Raw genomic sequence first — 19,118 nt, forward strand, 5'->3', positions numbered from 1 at the left:
GGGATAAAAAACATAATTTATGTAAGAACTTACCTGAAAAATTCATTTCTTTCATATTAGCAAGAGTCCATGACCTAGTGACGTATGGGATATACATTCCTACCAGGAGGGGCAAAGTTTCCCAAACCTCAAAATGCCTATAAATACACCCCTCACCACACCCACAATTCAGTTTAACAAATAGCCAAGAAGAGGGGTGATAAAAAAAGTGCGAAAGCATATAAAATAAGGAATTGGAATAATTGTGCTTTATACAAAAAATCAAAACCACCACAAAAAAAGGGCGGGCCTCATGGACTCTTGCTAATATGAAAGAAATGAATTTATCAGGTAAGTTCTTACATAAATTATGTTTTCTTTCATGTAATTAGCAAGAGTCCATGAGCTAGTGACGTATGGGATAATGACTACCCAAGATGTGGATCTTTCCACACAAGAGTCACTAGAGAGGGAGGGATAAAATAAAGACAGCCAATTCCTGCTGAAAATAATCCACACCCAAAATAAAGTTTAATAAAAAACATAAGCAGAAGATTCAAACTGAAACCGCTGCCTGAAGTACTTTTCTACCAAACACTGCTTCAGAAGAAGAAAACACATCAAAATGGTAGAATTTAGTAAAAGTATGCAAAGAGGACCAAGTTGCTGCTTTGCAAATCTGATCAATCGAAGCTTCATTCCTAAACGCCCAGGAAGTAGAAACTGACCTAGTAGAATGAGCTGTGATCCTCTGAGGCGGAGTTTTACCCGACTCAACATAGGCAAGATGAATTAAAGATTTCAACCAAGATGCCAAAGAAATGGCAGAAGCTTTCTAGCCTTTTCTAGAACCGGAAAAGATAACAAATAAACTAGAAGTCTTTCGGAAAGACTTAGTAGCTTCAACATAATATTTCAAAGCTCTAACAACATCCAAAGAATGCAACGATTTCTCCTTAGAATTCTTAGGATTAGGACATAATGAAGGAACCACAATTTCTCTACTAATGTTGTTGGAATTCACAACTTTAGGTAAAAATTCAAAAGAAGTTCGCAACACCGCCTTATCCTGATGAAAAATCAGAAAAGGAGACTCACAAGAAAGAGCAGATAATTCAGAAACTCTTCTGGCAGAAGAGATTGCCAAAAGGAACACAACTTTCCAAGAAAGTAATTTAATGTCCAATGAATGCATAGGTTCAAACGGAGGAGCTTGAAGAGCCCCCAGAACCAAATTCAAACTCCAAGGAGGAGAAATTGACTTAATGACAGGTTTTATACGAACCAAAGCTTGTACAAAACAATGAATATCAGGAAGAATAGCAATCTTTCTGTGGAAAAGAACAGAAAGAGCAGAGATTTGACCTTTCAAGGAACTTGCGGACAAACCCTTATCTAAACCATCCTGAAGAAACTGTAAAATTCTCTAAAAGAATGCCAAGAAAAATGATGAGAAAGACACCAAGAAATATAGGTCTTCCAGACTCTATAATATATCTCTCTAGATACAGATTTATGCGCCTGTAACATAGTATTAATCACAGAGTCAGAGAAACCTCTTTGACCAAGAATCAAGCGTTCAATCTCCATACCTTTAAATTTAAGGATTTCAGATCCTGATGGAAAAAAGGACCTTGCGACAGAAGGTCTGGTCTTAACGGAAGAGTCCACGGTTGGCAAGAGGCCATCCAGACAAGATCTGCATACCAAAACCTGTGAGGCCATGCCGGAGCTACCAGCAGAACAAACGAGCATTCCTTCAGAATCTTGGAGATTACTCTTGGAAGAAGAACTAGAAGCGGAAAGATATAGGCAGGATGATACTTCCAAGGAAGTGATAATGCATCCACTGCCTCCGCCTGAGGATCCCGGGATCTGGACAGATACCTGGGAAGTTTCTTGTTTAGATGAGACGCCATCAGATCTATTTCTGGAAGTTCCCACATTTGAACAATCTGAAGAAATACCTCTGGGTGAAGAGACCATTCGCCCGGATGCAACGTTTGGCGACTGAGATAATCCGCTTCCCAATTGTCTATACCTGGGATATGAACCGCAGAGATTAGACAGGAGCTGGATTCCGCCCAAACCAGAATTCGAGATACTTCTTTCATAGCCAGAGGACTGTGAGTCCCTCCTTGATGATTGATGTATGCCACAGTTGTGACATTGTCTGTCTGAAAACAAATGAACAATTCTCTCTTCAGAAGAGGCCAAAACTGAAGAGCTCTGAAAATTGCACGGAGTTCCAAAATATTGATCGGTAATCTCACCTCCTGAGATTCCCAAACTCCTTGTGCTATCAGAGATCCCCACACTGCTCCCCAACCTGTGAGACTTGCATCTGTTGAAATTACAGTCCAGGTCGGAAGCACAAAAGAAGCCCCCTGAATTAAACGATGGTGATCTGTCCACAACGTTAGAGAGTGTCGTACAATCGGTTTTAAAAATATTAATTGAGATATCTTTGTGTAATCCTTGCACCATTGATTCAGCATACAGAGCTGAAGAGGTCGCATGTGAAAACGAGCAAAGGGGATCGCGTCCGATGCAGCAGTCATAAGACCTAGAATTTCCATGCATAAGGCTACCGAAGGGAATGATTGTGACTGAAGATTTCGACAAGCTGAAATCAATTTTAGACGTCTCTTGTCTGTTAAAGACAGAGTCATGGACACTGAATCTATCTGGAAACCCAGAAAGGTTACCCTTGTCTGAGGAATCAATGAACTTTTTGGTAAATTGATCCTCCAACCATGATCTTGAAGAAACAACACAAGTCGATTCGTATGAGATTCTGCTAAATGTAAAGACTGAGCAAGTACCAAGATATCGTCCAAATAAGGAAATACCACAATACCCTGTTCTCTGATTACAGACAGAAGGGCACCGAGAACCTTTGTAAAAATTCTTGGAGCTGTAGCTAGGCCAAACGGCAGAGCCACAAACTGGTAATGCTTGTCCAGAAAAGAGAATCTCAGGAACTGATAATGATCTGGATGAATCGGAATATGCAGATATGCATCCTGTAAATCTATTGTGGACATATAATGCCCTTGCTGAACAAAAGGCAAGATAGTCCTTACAGTTACCATTTTGAACGTTGGTATCCTTACATAACGATTCAATATTTTTAGATCCAGAACTGGTCTGAAGGAATTCTCCTTCTTTGGTACAATGAAGAGATTTGAATAAAACCCCATCCCCTGTTCCGAAACTGGAACTGGCATAATTACTCCAGCCAACTCTAGATCTGAAACACAATTCAGAAATGCTTGAGCTTTCACTGGATTTACTGGGACACGGGAAAGAAAAAATCTCTTTGCAGGAGGTCTCATCTTGAAACCAATTCTGTACCCTTCTGAAACAATGTTCTGAATCCAAAGATTGTGAACAGAATTGATCCAAATTTCTTTGAAAAAACGTAACCTGCCCCCTACCAGCTGAGCTGGAATGAGGGCCGCACCTTCATGTGGACTTAGAAGCAGGCTTTGCCTTTCTAGAAGGCTTGGATTTATTCCAGACTGGAGATGGTTTCCAAACTGAAACTGCTCCTGAGGATAAAGGATCAGGCTTTTGTTCTTTGTTGAAACGAAAGGAACGAAAACGATTATTAGCCCTGTTTTTACCCTTAGATTTTTTATCCTGTGGTAAAAAAGTTCCTTTCCCACCAGTAACAGTTGAGATAATAGAATCCAACTGAGAACCAAATAATTTGTTACCCTGGAAAGAAATGGAAAGTAGAGTTGATTTAGAAGCCATATCAGCATTCCAAGTCTTTAGCTATTTTAGCTAGAAGAGCTTTATGGCTTGAGACATAAACCTGACATCAACTCTGATAATATCAAAAATGGCATCACAGATAAAATTATTAGCATGCTGAAGAAGAATAATAATATTATGAGAATCATGATCCGTTACTTGTTGCGCTAAAGTTTCCAACCAAAAAGTTGAAGCTGCAGCAACATCAGCCAATGATATAGCAGGTCTAAGAAGATTACCTGAACACAGATAAGCTTTCCTTAGAAAGGATTCAATTTTCCTATCTAAAGGATCCTTAAACGAAGTACCATCTGACGTAGGAATAGTAGTACGTTTAGCAAGGGTAGAAATAGCCCCATCAACTCTAGGGATTTTTTCCCAAAATTCTAATCTGTCAGACGGCACAGGATATAATTGCTTAAAACGTTTAGAAGGAGTAAATGAATTACCCAATTTATCCCATTCTTTAGAAATTACTTCAGAAATAGCATTAGGAACAGGAAAAACTTCTGGAATAACCACAGGAGATTTAAATACCTTATCTAAACGTTTAGAATTAGTATCAAGAGGACCAGAATCCTCTATTTCTAAAGCAATTAGTACTTCTTTAAGTAAAGAACGAATAAATTCCATTTTAAATAAATATGAAGATTTATCAGCATCAATCTCTGAAACAGAATCCTCTGAACCAGAAGAGTCATCAGAATCAGAATGATGATGTTCATTTAAAAATTCATCTGTAGGGAGAGAAGTTTTAAAAGATTTTTTATGTTTTCTAGAAGGAGAAATAACAGACATAGCCTTCTTGATGGATTCAGAAACAAAATCTCTTATGTTATCAGGAACATTCTGCACCTTAGATGTTGAAGGAACTGCAACAGGCAATGGTACATTACTAAAGGAAATATTATCTGCATTAACAACTTTGTCATGACAATTAATACAAACAACAGCCGGAGGAATAGCTACCAAAAGTTTACAGCAGATACACTTAGCTTTGGTAGTTCCAGCACTAGACAGCGATTTTCCTGAAGTATCTTCTGACTCAGATGCAACGTGAGACATCTTGCAATATGTAAGAGAAAAAACAACATATAAAGCAAAATTGATCAAATTCCTTAAATGACAGTTTCAGGAATGGGAAAAAATGCCATAGAACAAGCTTCTAGCAACCAGAAGCAATGAAAAATGAGACTTAAATAATGTGGAGACAAAAGCGACGCCCATATTTTTTAGCGCCAAATAAGACGCCCACATTATTTGGCGCCTAAATGCTTTTTGGCGCCAAAAATGACGCCACATCCGGAACGCCAACATTTTTGGCGCAAAAGAACGTCAAAAAATGACGCAACTTCCGGCGACACGTATGACGCCGGAAACGGAAAAGATTTTTTGCGCCAAAAAAGTCCGCGCCAAGAATGACGCAATAAAATGAAGCATTTTCAGCCCCCGCGAGCCTAACAGCCCACAGGGAAAAAAGAGTCAAATTTTTAAGGTAAGAAAAAATGTTTGATTCAAATGCATTATCCCAAATATGAAACTGACTGTCTGAAAATAAGGAATGTTGAACATTCTGAGTCAATGCAAATAAATGTTTGAATACATATATTTAGAACTTTATAAACAAAGTGCCCAACCATAGCTTAGAGTGTCACAGAAAATAAGATTTACTTACCCCAGGACACTCATCTACATGTTTGTAGAAAGCCAAACCAGTACTGAAACGAGAATCAGCAGAGGTAATGGTATATAAATAAGAGTATATCGTCGATCTGAAAAGGGAGGTAAGAGATGAATCTCTACGACCGATAACAGAGAACCTATGAAATAGACCCCGTAGAAGGAGATCACTGCATTCAAATAGGCAATACTCTCCTCACATCCCTCTGACATTCACTGCACGCTGAGAGGAAAACCGGGCTCCAACTTGCTGCGGAGCGCATATCAACGTAGAATCTAGCACAAACTTACTTCACCACCTCCATAGGGGGCAAAGTTTGTAAAACTGAATTGTGGGTGTGGTGAGGGGTGTATTTATAGGCATTTTGAGGTTTGGGAAACTTTGCCCCTCCTGGTAGGAATGTATATCCCATACGTCACTAGCTCATGGACTCTTGCTAATTACATGAAAGAAAACAGTCAGACAGAACATAGGACTAGTACGTCCTCACTCTGTAAAAGAATCAGTGCGACAAACAAAATTGCGAGTATCAATTCCAGAGAAGAAAGTTTCCATAGGAAACATCACACAACAACATGGTCTTTAAACCAAATAAAAATCATCCTCACCAGATAAAAATAAAAGATAAGGCAGGGGGTGCCAGCTGCTGACATTAGAGCAGCATAACACCACTCCACCACTAAAGCCCTACATCTAGCCCATTATCCTGGCCATCCTGCCTTCAAACACTCCTAAACTACCCCAATCCAGCTTCTCTGATACCCAGCAACTTTGCCTGTGAAGATTGGGAGAAAATTACTCGCTTTTGAATCCGGCCTACCCGGACCCTCCAGGCTGTAATGGCGGCCACCACTATAAATTAAAGGTATCACAGCCGACAGACCGAACAGACAGGAGCCCCACCAAAAAAATGTTTGGGCCTACAACGGACCGGAGAGGGTGAGTCATCTGCATCTACACCTCCACACATTGTGCAGACATAGCACCAGAGGTAATAGCTTGCCCTGCTCCCTCCCTAATTCAGCCTGGTGGTGGTTACAAGAGGGGGGAATAAAATTAAAAAGGAGGAAGAGGAAGAAAGAAAAAAAGGGAAAGGAAGGCCATAAATCATTTCAGCTGCTATCTTCCAGCTCTGAGGATATTGAGGACCCATAAAGTATTACTTCATAGAGTCCACCTACCTCACATCCACTCCTAAAAAAGAAAAGAGGGATAATCTACATCCCAATTTCCGAAATATTTGCTCACTGTTATAGAGACTGTCAATATATTGAGACTAGCAAAAGCTGCTTCTTTCACCTGTATCTGCCTTGAAGTTTTTAACTATTATTACCTAGCACTGGAGTCCTTAAACATCAGTCATACTTGTTCAGCTATACATACATGTCATTTAACATGTCAACTAGATGTACCGTAAAACAAGATAAGCTGGTGAAACCTGCGACAGGTAAACTCCTAACAGTGTCCTCATTTCTACAATGTTCAGACACAATAGATATGTCTCCCACCAATCATAAGCAAAAATAAAAAATTGCAGCAAATGCTGCTCAAGACTCGCAACACAGCTGGCCTCAAGCAGCAGACTCACAACTGCCAGCAACACTCTTGCAAAATCTCCCCACGAAACAAGACATTGTGGATATAGTGAGGTCATGTATCAGAGAGGAACTAGCTGAGATGAGGCAGGATATACATACCCTTGGCTTTCAAGTAGAAACCTTGGAAGGTAACCAAGACACCATGAAAGAGGACATTCAGAACCTCACAGAACAGCTTACCTCACAGCAAAAAACTATAGTGTCACTCCAGGAAAAATTGGATGACTTGGAGAACCGCAGCAGATGCAAAAATATACGCATTAGAGGAGTACCTGAGTCTGTGTTACCAAGAGACTTTCCGGTCTACCTTCAGGCCTTGTTCCAACATCTAAAAGACACCACTTATACAGCAGAAATCCCCTGGGTTAGAGCACACAGAACTTTAAGGCCTAAACCACCGGACTCAGCGCCACATTGTAATTCGCTTTAAGAATTTCCAAGAAAAAGAGATGCTCTTATCTCAATCCAGAAAGAATCAACCTGTGAGATTTAGAGGAAATCTTCTGCAATTTTTCCAAGACCTCTCGACACGGACACTGCAACGAAGGAAAGAGTTTGCTCCAATCACCACCTTACTACGGAATAAAAAGATTCCATATCGCTGGGGATTCCCGACACACATCTGGACCATTAGGAACAATGCCCGCCACATATGCAAGACTCCAGAGTATATCCCAAATTTTTGTTCCCCTCTTGACCTAGACCACCCTTCTGGGTCCTCCTCCCTCGCACACACCATGTCTTCTCCACCCAAGAGACAAATCCCACCAGCCGAATCATGGCACACTGTCTTACAAAAGAAGAATAAACCAGCTGTGGCCTCGCCTAGGAGCTAAAACGCTTCCAGTCCCGCTTATTCGACCCACTACACCTAACAACTTCTTCACCATTAGTTTGTAAAGACTTTGTACATTGTACGTACTTGTGACTGAAGTTCCCCACCAGATCGGGCAAGTAAATGTACCATGTGTTAGTAATCTTTATGCATCTTACAGGTTTCTGTACTGACACCTCCGTACAATAATTCCCAATCTCCCTTTCCTTCCCTGTTCTGGCCTTCCCACCCTTCCATCCCATCACCCCCTGCCCCTCCCGTTCTCAAATCCCTTTGGCCAGGGTATTCTGCTCTACCAATACTACTAGATCCAAACACTTTAGGGCTAGTAGTGGTCATACCCCCTAATTACTCTCATTTATGCCCTATATTAGGAAGAGTTTTTTCTCCTTTTGTTAACCTTGTTGGTAATTTCATGTTTTGTATTGTTGTTTATATTTTATTGTTTACCATGACCACAAAATGTACGTTAAATGTATTGTTCTCATTCGCAGGAAACCACTGGCTCTTACACACACACGCTGCATTGCAATAGGGTTACCCTTCCTCAATTACCTGATATCTCTTTACCTTCCCTGGAACATTGATGGCTAGCGAAACCAAAAAAGCAGAGCAGAAGTTAACCCTTCTATCCTAAAATGCAAAAGGTCTGGATTCACTCCAGAAATGATTGAAAGCTCTGCTAGATTTATCTAGAAGACAAGTAGATATTTTGTTTCTCCAGGAGACACACTTTAAGCGTAACAAAGAGCCCAACTATTTTGGTAAGACTTTTACCATACACTATCATAGTTCCAACAGCTCTAAGAGGGGCGAAGCTAGCATCCTTATCAATAAATCAATTCCTTTCACACTTAAACAATCCATTAAAGACTCTGAAGGCAGATACTTGGGCCTTGTGGACTTACTATATGGCAGACCCATCATACTTACAAACATATACGCCCCGAACACCAACCAAACTGTATTCTTTAAAAATATCCTTAACAAAATTACAGACATCACTAAAGGACCCACCTTTATAGCAGGAGATTTTAATATCCCCTTACACCCCTCTAAAGAGAGCTCAAACCCCAACATTACAATATCAAAAAAAATTACAAACACTCTTTGGAAAGGAATGAGAAACTGTAACCTGTATGACACTTGGCCTTTAACACTTGTAACCTTTTTCTCTCATCCCAACAAATCCTACAGCCGTCTTGATTATATACTCTCGAATCAAGCAGCACTAGCCCTAGTTAACAGATGTGACATATCTTGCACATCATGGTCGGACCACTCCGCTGTAAAACTCCAACTATCCTGGTACAATACACCCTTAACACCATACCAATAGAGACTCGATGAAACCCTTCTAAACAACCCGGACACAGTCACACAACTTAGCAAAACTATCGACAAATATTTCACTCTTAATCTGCATTCTGTCGACAGCAAATATACCTTATGGGAGGCACACAAATGTGTGCTCAGAGGAGAACCGATCAAGCTCAAAGTTCCAACATTTAAAAACACACAGACAGTCCTATAGGAACTTGTCAGAATCATTTGCTAGATTAGACCATGCCCAAAATCTATCCCCAACTGACCCCCTTATAATAAATGACTTACATAAGGCCAGACTTGCATTAGACCTTTTTTTACAAATTGAATAACAAGCATTACGCACAAAAACAAAGAGTTTGTTCTATAACGAAAATAACAGATCAGGCAAACTATTGGCCAGGGCACTGAAAAAGAAAAGAATAAAGTCACACATATACGAAATTCTTCAACCCAACTCCTCAATTAATCTTAAAACTACTAAGGGCATCCTTCAATCTTTTCACGACTACTAGTCCGCTCTCTACAATCTCCATACGGACATGCCAACACAATTAACACCCCTGTCCATGACTGATTACATTTCCAGCGCAAAGTTACCCACAATTTCATCTGACAGACTTAAAGACCTTAACAAGCCTATCTCCCATCACAAATTGCTTGCAGCTATTAAATCATTAAATAATGGGAAAAGTCCAGGCCCTGACAGACTATGCAAGTACTACCATACATTCTCATCAGCACTTGTACCGCATCCCACACACCTTTTTAATGAAGTGTCCCACAACGACCCTTTCCCCCAATCCATGCTAGAGGCACATGTAGCCGTCATCCCCAAGCCAGGCAAACCACCCACCGTATCGGCAAATTTTCACCTAATCTCTCTTCTCAACACAGATATCAAGTTGGACGCAAAATTACTCGCTACCTGTATCAACACTATATTACCATCCTTAGTTCATTTAAACCAAGCAGGCTTTACCCCTTATAGGGAAACAAAGGATAACACTATCAAAATTTTGCACCTATTTGAATATGCCTATAATCACAAAATCCCCTCTGCGTTCATCCCTATGGATGCAGAGAAAGCCTTTGATAGGCTAAACTGGCAATTCCTACCGACGACACTTACTAAATTCGGATTTGACCAGATATTTCTAGGGAAAAAAATTTCACTATACAATCAGCTAATAGCCAAACTCAAACTCAACAATACATTATCTTCCTCATTTCAGAACTCTAATGGCACAAGACAGGGCTATCCCCTTTCTCCCATACTATTTGTCCTTGCCATGGAGGTCCTGGCCTCTCATATCCAGAATAATACTGCTATCTAGGGTTTCACATTCGGCCAACATGAATATAAAAAACTTCCCTATACGTGGATGACATTTTCTTAACACTTACACAGCCAATCTCCTCAATTCCCCCCCTCCTCGACACTCTCCATACTTACGGTTCTTTCTCTAATTTCAAAATCAATATTTCCAAATCAGAACTCCTTCCCATCAGACTTCAGACAAGCAAACTGAAAACAATACAAACATTAGTTAATTTCCGCACACAGCAACTATCAAATACTTAGGAATACATATATCCCCTTACAAGCCCACATTACTAGACGCAAAATTTCAAAACCATAACCACACAAGCTCTTCTACACTCTTGGAGTAATAAACCTTATCATAGGTGGGCAGGATCAATGCTGTTAAAATGATTCTTCTTCCCAAAATATTGTATCTCTTTCAGACTCTCTCCATCTCCTTACCGTTATCACTAATACATAATCTACAAAAACTGATCACAAAATACATCTGGCAACATAAACGACTCTGAACCCAAACCTGCAACAGTACAGATTGGCCACCTTTCTTACCAGAATTGTCAACTGGTGCAAATACTCATCACACAGAGAGTGGGTTCTTTTAGAACACCACCTGTCCAACACAAACCATCTTGGGGGTAAGTGTTGGCTCTCACCAAAATCGAGGAACTTACAGACTCAACTTCCATCAATAATTACAGAAACTTTTCACCTATGGGATAAATTAATTAAAAAACAAAGTCATATATCCACAATGCCCTCCCCCTTGACCCCCATCTTAGAAAACTCAGATTTCCCCTTCCAGCAACCAGAGCAAGCAATACCAAAACCTCATATAACCAAATCTATCCCTTGCCATATCCTCATAGATAATGGTAAATCCAAATTTCAAACCGAGATTATCTCTCACCTAGGTCCCGCATATGAAAATTGGTTTCGCTATACCCAGATGTCAGATTTTCTCATAAGATACCCGCACACAACCCAACTCGCGCGCAACTTAACTAATTTTGAATGCATCTGCATCCGGGATACCTTAAATAAGGGCCTCCTATCAACCTCATAGCAAATACTTATGCAACCATACACTACCTCACTCCCTTCCTATGCAAAAAATGGGAAAAAGAGATCAAAAAACATGGCAATACATCTTCTCATCCATGACTAAATCCTTGTCTTCTATATACACACTAGAGATGAATGTTAAATTCTTATGCCAATGGTATTACACCCCATCCCGTCTACATATAATTTTCCCCATATCCTCCCCAACCTGTTGGAGAGGTTGTAACACAGAAGGTACCCCCACTCACATTTGGTGGACCTGCCTTATTGCTCAATCCTACTGGTTGGCGATCAAGGCCGAAATAGAAAAGGCACTTTCAATTGCCCTGGACTTAAACATTTGTTTTTTCCTTTTCAATAAATTCACTAAAGTTAAGTGTAAATTGAGACTCGCATTGCTGACCATTATGGTCAGCTCAGCAAAAAGACTTATCCCGAAAAATTGGAAGTCACCAAACCTACCATCAATTAATACTTGGAGAGAGATAACTTCACAATCTCTCCAGCTAGAAAAATACCACTACACACTTAGTAAACTATTAAATGACTATCAATCCATTTGTTTCCTCTGGGAAGAATATTTAAACCAAATGCCACCATCAACATGATCACACTTTACCTCCCTTAGGACCCCCCTTCGCATCCTCAACCACTCGTCCAGTGACCTATAGGCCTATGCTTGGAGTCAGTTAATAACAGGAATACCCCAGCATCACATTTTGTTTATCTTATGTTGTTTTTTGTATCTTATGGTTATGTACTGTGTTTTTACAAACAAGTTTGTAATGTGACCTTCTTTTGGATGGTCTCAATCATGCTGATTTTTTCATTTGTATGATTACAGTAATTTGTTTATATTGTTTGTTACATCTTCAATAAAGCTTTAAAAAATTTTTTTTTAAGGCAACCCGTAGGTTATCGCCCAGGAAGAACGGACAGACCCGCAGGACCAGCCCAACAGGGGTCCAAGACTTCCAAGCTCAGAACTGAAAAAGGATACACAAATAACAAAGACTATAAGAAGATGACTTCATCTCCTTATGTCTATGCAAGCAAGCCAGTCAAAGAGTAAGACTGAGAATCCCCAGACTGGGATCCTCCAGCCACGCCAAAACGTGCCTCAGAAGAACACGAATGCATGCCAGTCTATAATGAAAGACGCAACATATCTCCGCCGGAACAAAAGAAAACACCGGCCCTGAAGGTTGACCCCCAGAGGCCTCAGGGGCAGTCGATCCCCCGGAGGGCTGAACTGGACCAGGCGATCCCACGCCTGAAGAGCCACGGTTAATGGAAAAACGGACAATATCGTAAGCACATTCCCGGGAGGTGCAGATGCACCAGCGCCAAAGAAATGGCCATGCAGAACCGTGTCGTAAACTCTGATGGGAACAGGCCACAATCCATAGATGGATAAGTAATGTTTGTGTTACCTGCATGCGTAGTAAGAGTTGGTGGTAGGGAACTCGCCTTGTTTGAAATAGAATCCCCATAGGCGGATGGCTCAGTGGGCACCTGATTCCTAGATCCCAAGGAACAGAGCACTCTAAACCGGCATTTGGAACATAACTGATGGGCATGTATCACCTGGGCCAATTCATATTCTTCGCAAGAAGTAGAGTCTGAATCAGAGACATCCGTCTCCACAAAATCAGAATCCTTACACCCCCAATGGCTGGGGCACTCACCACCTCTAGGGAACCAGACAGCAGCGAACCAGGATTTCTCTGTCGCCACACAGTCAGGAATGCGGAAATGGAGAGCCATGCAAAAGCGTGTCCGACCATAAAGACGGTGTCACAAGACATAGGCTGTTATGTTACAAAATAGCCATGAGCCGAAGCAACACTACACAGTAGCAGACAGAATCACATAAACATAATTATAAACCCCCCCTTGTTCAATAACCTCCCTCAGGAGATATTAACCCTTGATTCAGAGATGCAAAAGGAGCCTCACTGAGACCCTATGTTAAAGTTATCCCCAAAAGGTTGTAGCCCCTCTTGGATAAACAGTTCTAATTACAATACATCCATGATGAAAGTAAAATGAAACGATCTTACCTGAATCTACGCTGTGGAACAGGAACACGGCCATTCAAGTATGACAGATAGTAGCGTCGCTTCTGCCATGGACTCAAGAGAAAAAAGCAGGCAGCGAAACTCGTCAACGCTGATTGCTTGTGGAGCTGTTAAAATAAGTCGGGATGGTTTTGCAGAAAGACTCACCCTGCATTTCTGGACTCTAACTTTCACCCATGCTCTCACTGAGAGGCTGACAGGACTACTTAAAACTCCAGTCCCAAGCTGAAGAGTACTACCCTCCATTTGAGACTATCGAAAACGTCTGACACTTCTCTGCCAACCTCCTGGGACAAAAGGCAAAGAATGACTGGGGGATGAGGGGAGTGGGAGGAGAATTTAAGCCTTTGGCTGGGGTGTCTTTGGCTCCTCCTGTTCTGAATTTCCCAAAAGTAATGAACGCAGCTGTGGACTCTTTCCATTTATGAATAAAAGAATGTGTATATATATATATATATATATATATATATATATATATATATACACACACACACACACACATACAGTATATATACACATACAAATAACTTTATAACTGAATCAGTGTCATATTCAGGACTGATGGTTTATAGTAGCATGCCAAAATTTAGTAGACAGAAACTTGACCCAAAATGTGCTCCCTCTTCCGTCGACTTCCACTCCAAAATACAGACAAGAGAGAAATAGAGAGAATGGAAATAATGAACTGGCCACAAAACATGACAGGTATAGAGAAAAGTGACTCTGATCTTCATAAATTACTTAGCAGGGTTTTTAAGTTACAGCACTCCAAGCACACAAATAGGCCAGATATTCAGGATTACCTTGGATAAGAACAGATTATACAGACACATTTCCTGAACAGCTAATGAAATTAGCAGAGATGTAGTTCAGGACTGTAGTTGTGCAACTCTGACTTAGGTCTAGAACACAAGTGGAGAGCTACAGATAGAGCAGGGTGCGCTATCCATATTGCGGACCTGCTCCAAGAATAGAGCACAATCTTATATTAAGAGTCAATGAATAGCATGGGTTAACATTGCTCATATTACAAGTGGTAAATTATATGTAGCTTGCCTGGAGACCTGAAGTAAAATGTTAAGGCTAGAATAATAAGACAAATCCACACACAGATTTGATCCCTTTCAGGTCCAACACATTGGGGGGGGGGGGGGGGGGGGGGAAGAGAGGAGAGAGAGACGCCCGCATGTATTGGTACCATTCCACATTTTTAGGAAAATGCACAATTTTCTCTGAAAATTTAAGTAAATAAAAAATAACAAAATGTGTCCCTGAAGATGGTACTTTCTAAAAGCCCCCTGATTTCTGGATTTTAAACAAAACTTGTCAACCAGAAACCAAGGCTATAGAGAAAACAAAACTGCATAATAATGCACAATATTTAAAAAAAATAAGTAAAAAAAAAAAGAAAAATTCTAATTAGGATGTCACAGCCATAAATGTAAATGCAAAATTATATACCTCTTAAAGATTTAAATTCATTGGATCTGGAATACAGGTCATGGTTAACTTCATTCAAACTGTTGTTTTCAAGGGCAGAAAAGCTATAAATAGACAAGAGAAAAAAGAAGAAATAATTATTTCAGTGTTCATGTAGTTTGATTTTAGCCAGGCAGTTTATAAGCCATAAAAAGCAGAACTGTCCATTCTACAGCCACACAATTTAACCCATGCTCTACATTAGGAGAGTGCAGGCGGTTTTCTGTATTTATTCTTTGAATTTTTAGTGTGACAAGCAATGTGACTACAATGTGTGCATACTTTATTCAACTTATGATTTAGTAGAGTGTTACATTCACTATTTAGGAACAGTTGACCCTTCAATAGAAGAATTTCTTTTAAGAAACCTATTTTCTTTAGTATGAAGACATACAACCTAAGGTGTGGGGGGCCTTAGCGGTTCCTTGACTCTTCCAAAAAATCATGGAAGTATTTACCTTTGGGAATTCATATCACCTGAAACTTCTTAGGTTTGGAACGCTATTTCCCATGTGCTTCAACCTCGACGTTCAACCTGCTACTTTTTTTTTAAATTGTATAATCATGATTTAAAATGTGTTTATAAAGAAGTTAAGGCACAGTCTAGTCAAAATTGAACGTTCATGATCCAGATAGAGCATGCAAATTTAAGCAACTTTCCAATTTACTTTTTTTCTTATTCTTTGTTGAGGTTGGCTCATAAGCTAATTTTTAAGCCCTTGAAGTCTGCCCTTTAGTACATTTTGACAGTTTTTCTAAGTTAAACAGATCTAGTTCATGTGTGCCATATAGATAACAGTGTGCTCACTCCTGTTATTTATGAATCAGCATTCTTTGGTTAAAATGCAAGTTTGTCAAAAGAACTGAGATAAAGGGGCAGTCTGCAGATGTTCAGATACAAGGAAATCACAGAGGTAAAAAGTATATTAATATCACAGTGTTGGTTATGCGAAATTGGGAATGGGTAATAAAGGGATTATCTATCTTTTTAAACAACAAAAATGCTGGAGTATACTGTCCTGCCCCTTTAACATTATGTTTTCACCTCTGATTAGTCCAATTAGTGATACATAGCAGTCAGGGTAAGGCTTAGGATGTCTGCTGTGTGCACTTTGATTTCCATATTGGAAAACCCACAATATTCGGGGTTAAATTACAGGAAAATGGGGGAAAAAACAGTAAAAGGTATATTGCATTTTTAAATGCATAATACTTTTGTATTACAATCTCAAAGAGTTTTATGCCCCTTCAACATAATTTCTACTAATTGATGCTGTCCCTAAAAGTAAAAAAAGAATTTCCGATGCAACCTACATTTGAAATGGTTGAGCATGTTCATCATTGTATCTGAATGATAGAAAAATCAAAAGTTGTTCATCTATACTAGAAATGCAGCAAGGTTCTATCTATTCTATCTTAATTTTATTCTTTCAGCATTTAGAATTTTTTATTTCTAAAAGTTTTATATTGAGAACTTGCATTAAAGAGAATGCTGTAGCCACAGAGACCTTTTTTGCCTTATGTGTCACTTTAGGTGACAAACAACAAATTAAGGGTAAAAACGTAAAATTCAAATTTGCATCTCAATCACAATTTATCAAAAAATATTAAATAGCAGAAGAACAAGTGCAACACAGACTTACTGATCGACATCAGGTTGGTGTAATCTTTTTCTACTCCTTACAGGACTTTTTTTGCTTAAATTTTCTCGATATTGCTCCCCTGTGTTTTGTTGGAGACCAGGCCTTTTTTCTGTTGGCAGTACAGACTGTTTATGAGCTCTATGATGTTCTTCTAAAAGTTGTCCAGTATTTTCTACAAAAGAGACCGAGCTTTCTTGCAACGAAGTGAGGTCAATGCTCTAATAAAAAATTAAAAAAAAAAGAACTTACTAAATGGTACCTTTTTCAAAAATATGTTAGTAAATATGTACATTTAGTGAGAGAGAAAGTAGAATTCTTTGTGCCTATGGCAGTTTAAACCCTAAATGTGCCATTAGATTCATTAAAAAGTATAAACATAAACACTAAATCTAAATATGCTATTGGATTCATTAAAAAGTATAAACATTAAAAAGATGATACAATTAATATTTATTTTAAAAATTACATGTGAATTTTGGTTATGTAAACTAGTTATGTGTAATTATTTTTATAAGTTATATTAGGGATGTTAACATAGTCACCAAATATAAGCTTTAGAGAAATTGCTTCTAGGCATTTTATATGTATAAAAAGTAACAATTTTTAAAACCTAAACATGCCTAAAACAAAAAACAACCAACTTTTAGTGTAAAAAGTCAGTACGTAACTACTGAATTCCAAATGCAACATGACTGGCTTGTTTTTGACGAAGATAGAAATGTGACTTTTCCAAATGAATTACAAGAAACTAATGCAATCTACTTGTATAAACAGACAGCAAATTGACATTGAACACAAGCTTACAGAATCAGTTGCTTTTAAAGTTTGAGACTTTATTCATTGAAAACAATGAATTCAGAAAATGCATTTAAAAAAAAAAGAAGTTAATACTGATACCTCCATTTCTTTTTCTGATGTATCTATAGCTACACTATTGCTATTGACAAATCTTAAAGCAGCAATCATTCCTCGAACAGCGATCCGTCTGGTCTCTCTGTACTGCAGCTCTGCAATGGTCTTTTTTAATTCATTGAAAGTTGACAGCATCAATTCCACTGTAAAAGAAATAATTTGTTTACAAATCTTTTGAGTAAAGAACATTTTGATCAGTTTCTCTCATGGGTACATATTTGTGAGATAACTGAGACCAGTTTGTTCTCTAAAAAACATCCCTGCAATAGGTACCTAGTCGCTACTAAACATATAGGAAAACTTGCTCACCTTGCACCTCTATGGATGACCCCCCTGCAACTCAACCTACAGATCAGACAACCAACACCTGAAGCAGGACCATTTGTAAATGCTCTTTGGCTGGTCACCCTCATTTATTTATTTTTGGAGGTGGCCTATTAATTTTTCTTTTATGATAGAGATAGAGTAGACAATTTTAAAACAAATTCCTATTTTACTTTATTCACGTACAATCCTTTGTCGAAAAAGCTAATTTGTTTGGAGCACTATATAATCTGCAGTTATGCATCAATGCTTATACAGGAAACAATGCTCTCAAAAATGTATAACATTGTTAAAAGTCATAAAGTGGGAGGGCGGAGCTAGCTCTGCAACAGAATGGACGCACATTACTAGAACTCATAACTTTTGTCTTTTTATGTTAAAAATAGCTACTCAGCTGAACGAATAATGCTCCAAAAGTGAGATTTAAGTCCGGTGGGACTAACAGTGTAACCTACACCTTAAGCTAAGGGGACAGCCGAGCTGCATACTTTGTTAGTGGACTGGCCGGTATAGAAGCCATTGGGTAGAGGCCATCTTGCTTTTTTACCCTCGTGGCACATTACAGCCCAGATAACTCAAGCTCCTTTATATAATGCTTATTGGAACTCTTACACTCTGAGTCATGGAGGATCTCTGTAATGCAGTGAATACCATGTTCAAGGATTTGAGGAGAGAGCTTGTCCAGATAATTGTCAAACATACCTACCCTCAACACTCCGCTAATGAGCAACAGGTGAAGCTGGAGAAGGAGCACGCTTATAGTGCCGAAGGATGGGAGACGCAGAGCCAGCAGAAACTGCAGCTATCTGTTTCACTATTGTTGATGTGCATCTATGGTGGAATGGGTGATGGGAGTGGAGCGAGGGTCACGAGGATCCATCCCTTTCATTTCATTTTTCATCTGACAGAGGTGACAATTCCGGAGATAGATGTTTACCTGCACTGATCGCAACTAGGAGGATGAGAGATACCGAGATGGTACCGGTGGTGAACATCTGTAGAGTGACAGGTGGTGGGGACCCAGATACTTACCCGATTGCAGAGACTGGTTCGGTCCTGAGAGGTGTACTGGACACGCTTAGTATTGGAGGTCTGGAGATCAGTTGGAT

The 19,118-nt window shown here is 39.4% G+C and overlaps 1 protein-coding gene across 1 annotated transcript in view; it reads right to left on the reverse strand.

Moving 5' to 3' along the window:
• RADX (RPA1 related single stranded DNA binding protein, X-linked) overlaps nt 1–19,118 on the reverse strand; it is a gene marked incomplete at its 3' end in the record, with an annotated part of 99,187 nt that overhangs the window by 21,863 nt on the left and 58,206 nt on the right. The window contains 3 exon segments of the mRNA XM_053699164.1: nt 15,113–15,195; nt 16,774–16,991; nt 17,671–17,828. Of these exon segments, the coding sequence (XP_053555139.1) occupies nt 15,113–15,195; nt 16,774–16,991; nt 17,671–17,828 (459 nt within the window).

The sequence above is a fragment of the Bombina bombina genome, chromosome 1, assembly GCF_027579735.1.
Source record: "Bombina bombina isolate aBomBom1 chromosome 1, aBomBom1.pri, whole genome shotgun sequence".
Classification (NCBI taxonomy): domain Eukaryota; kingdom Metazoa; phylum Chordata; class Amphibia; order Anura; family Bombinatoridae; genus Bombina; species Bombina bombina.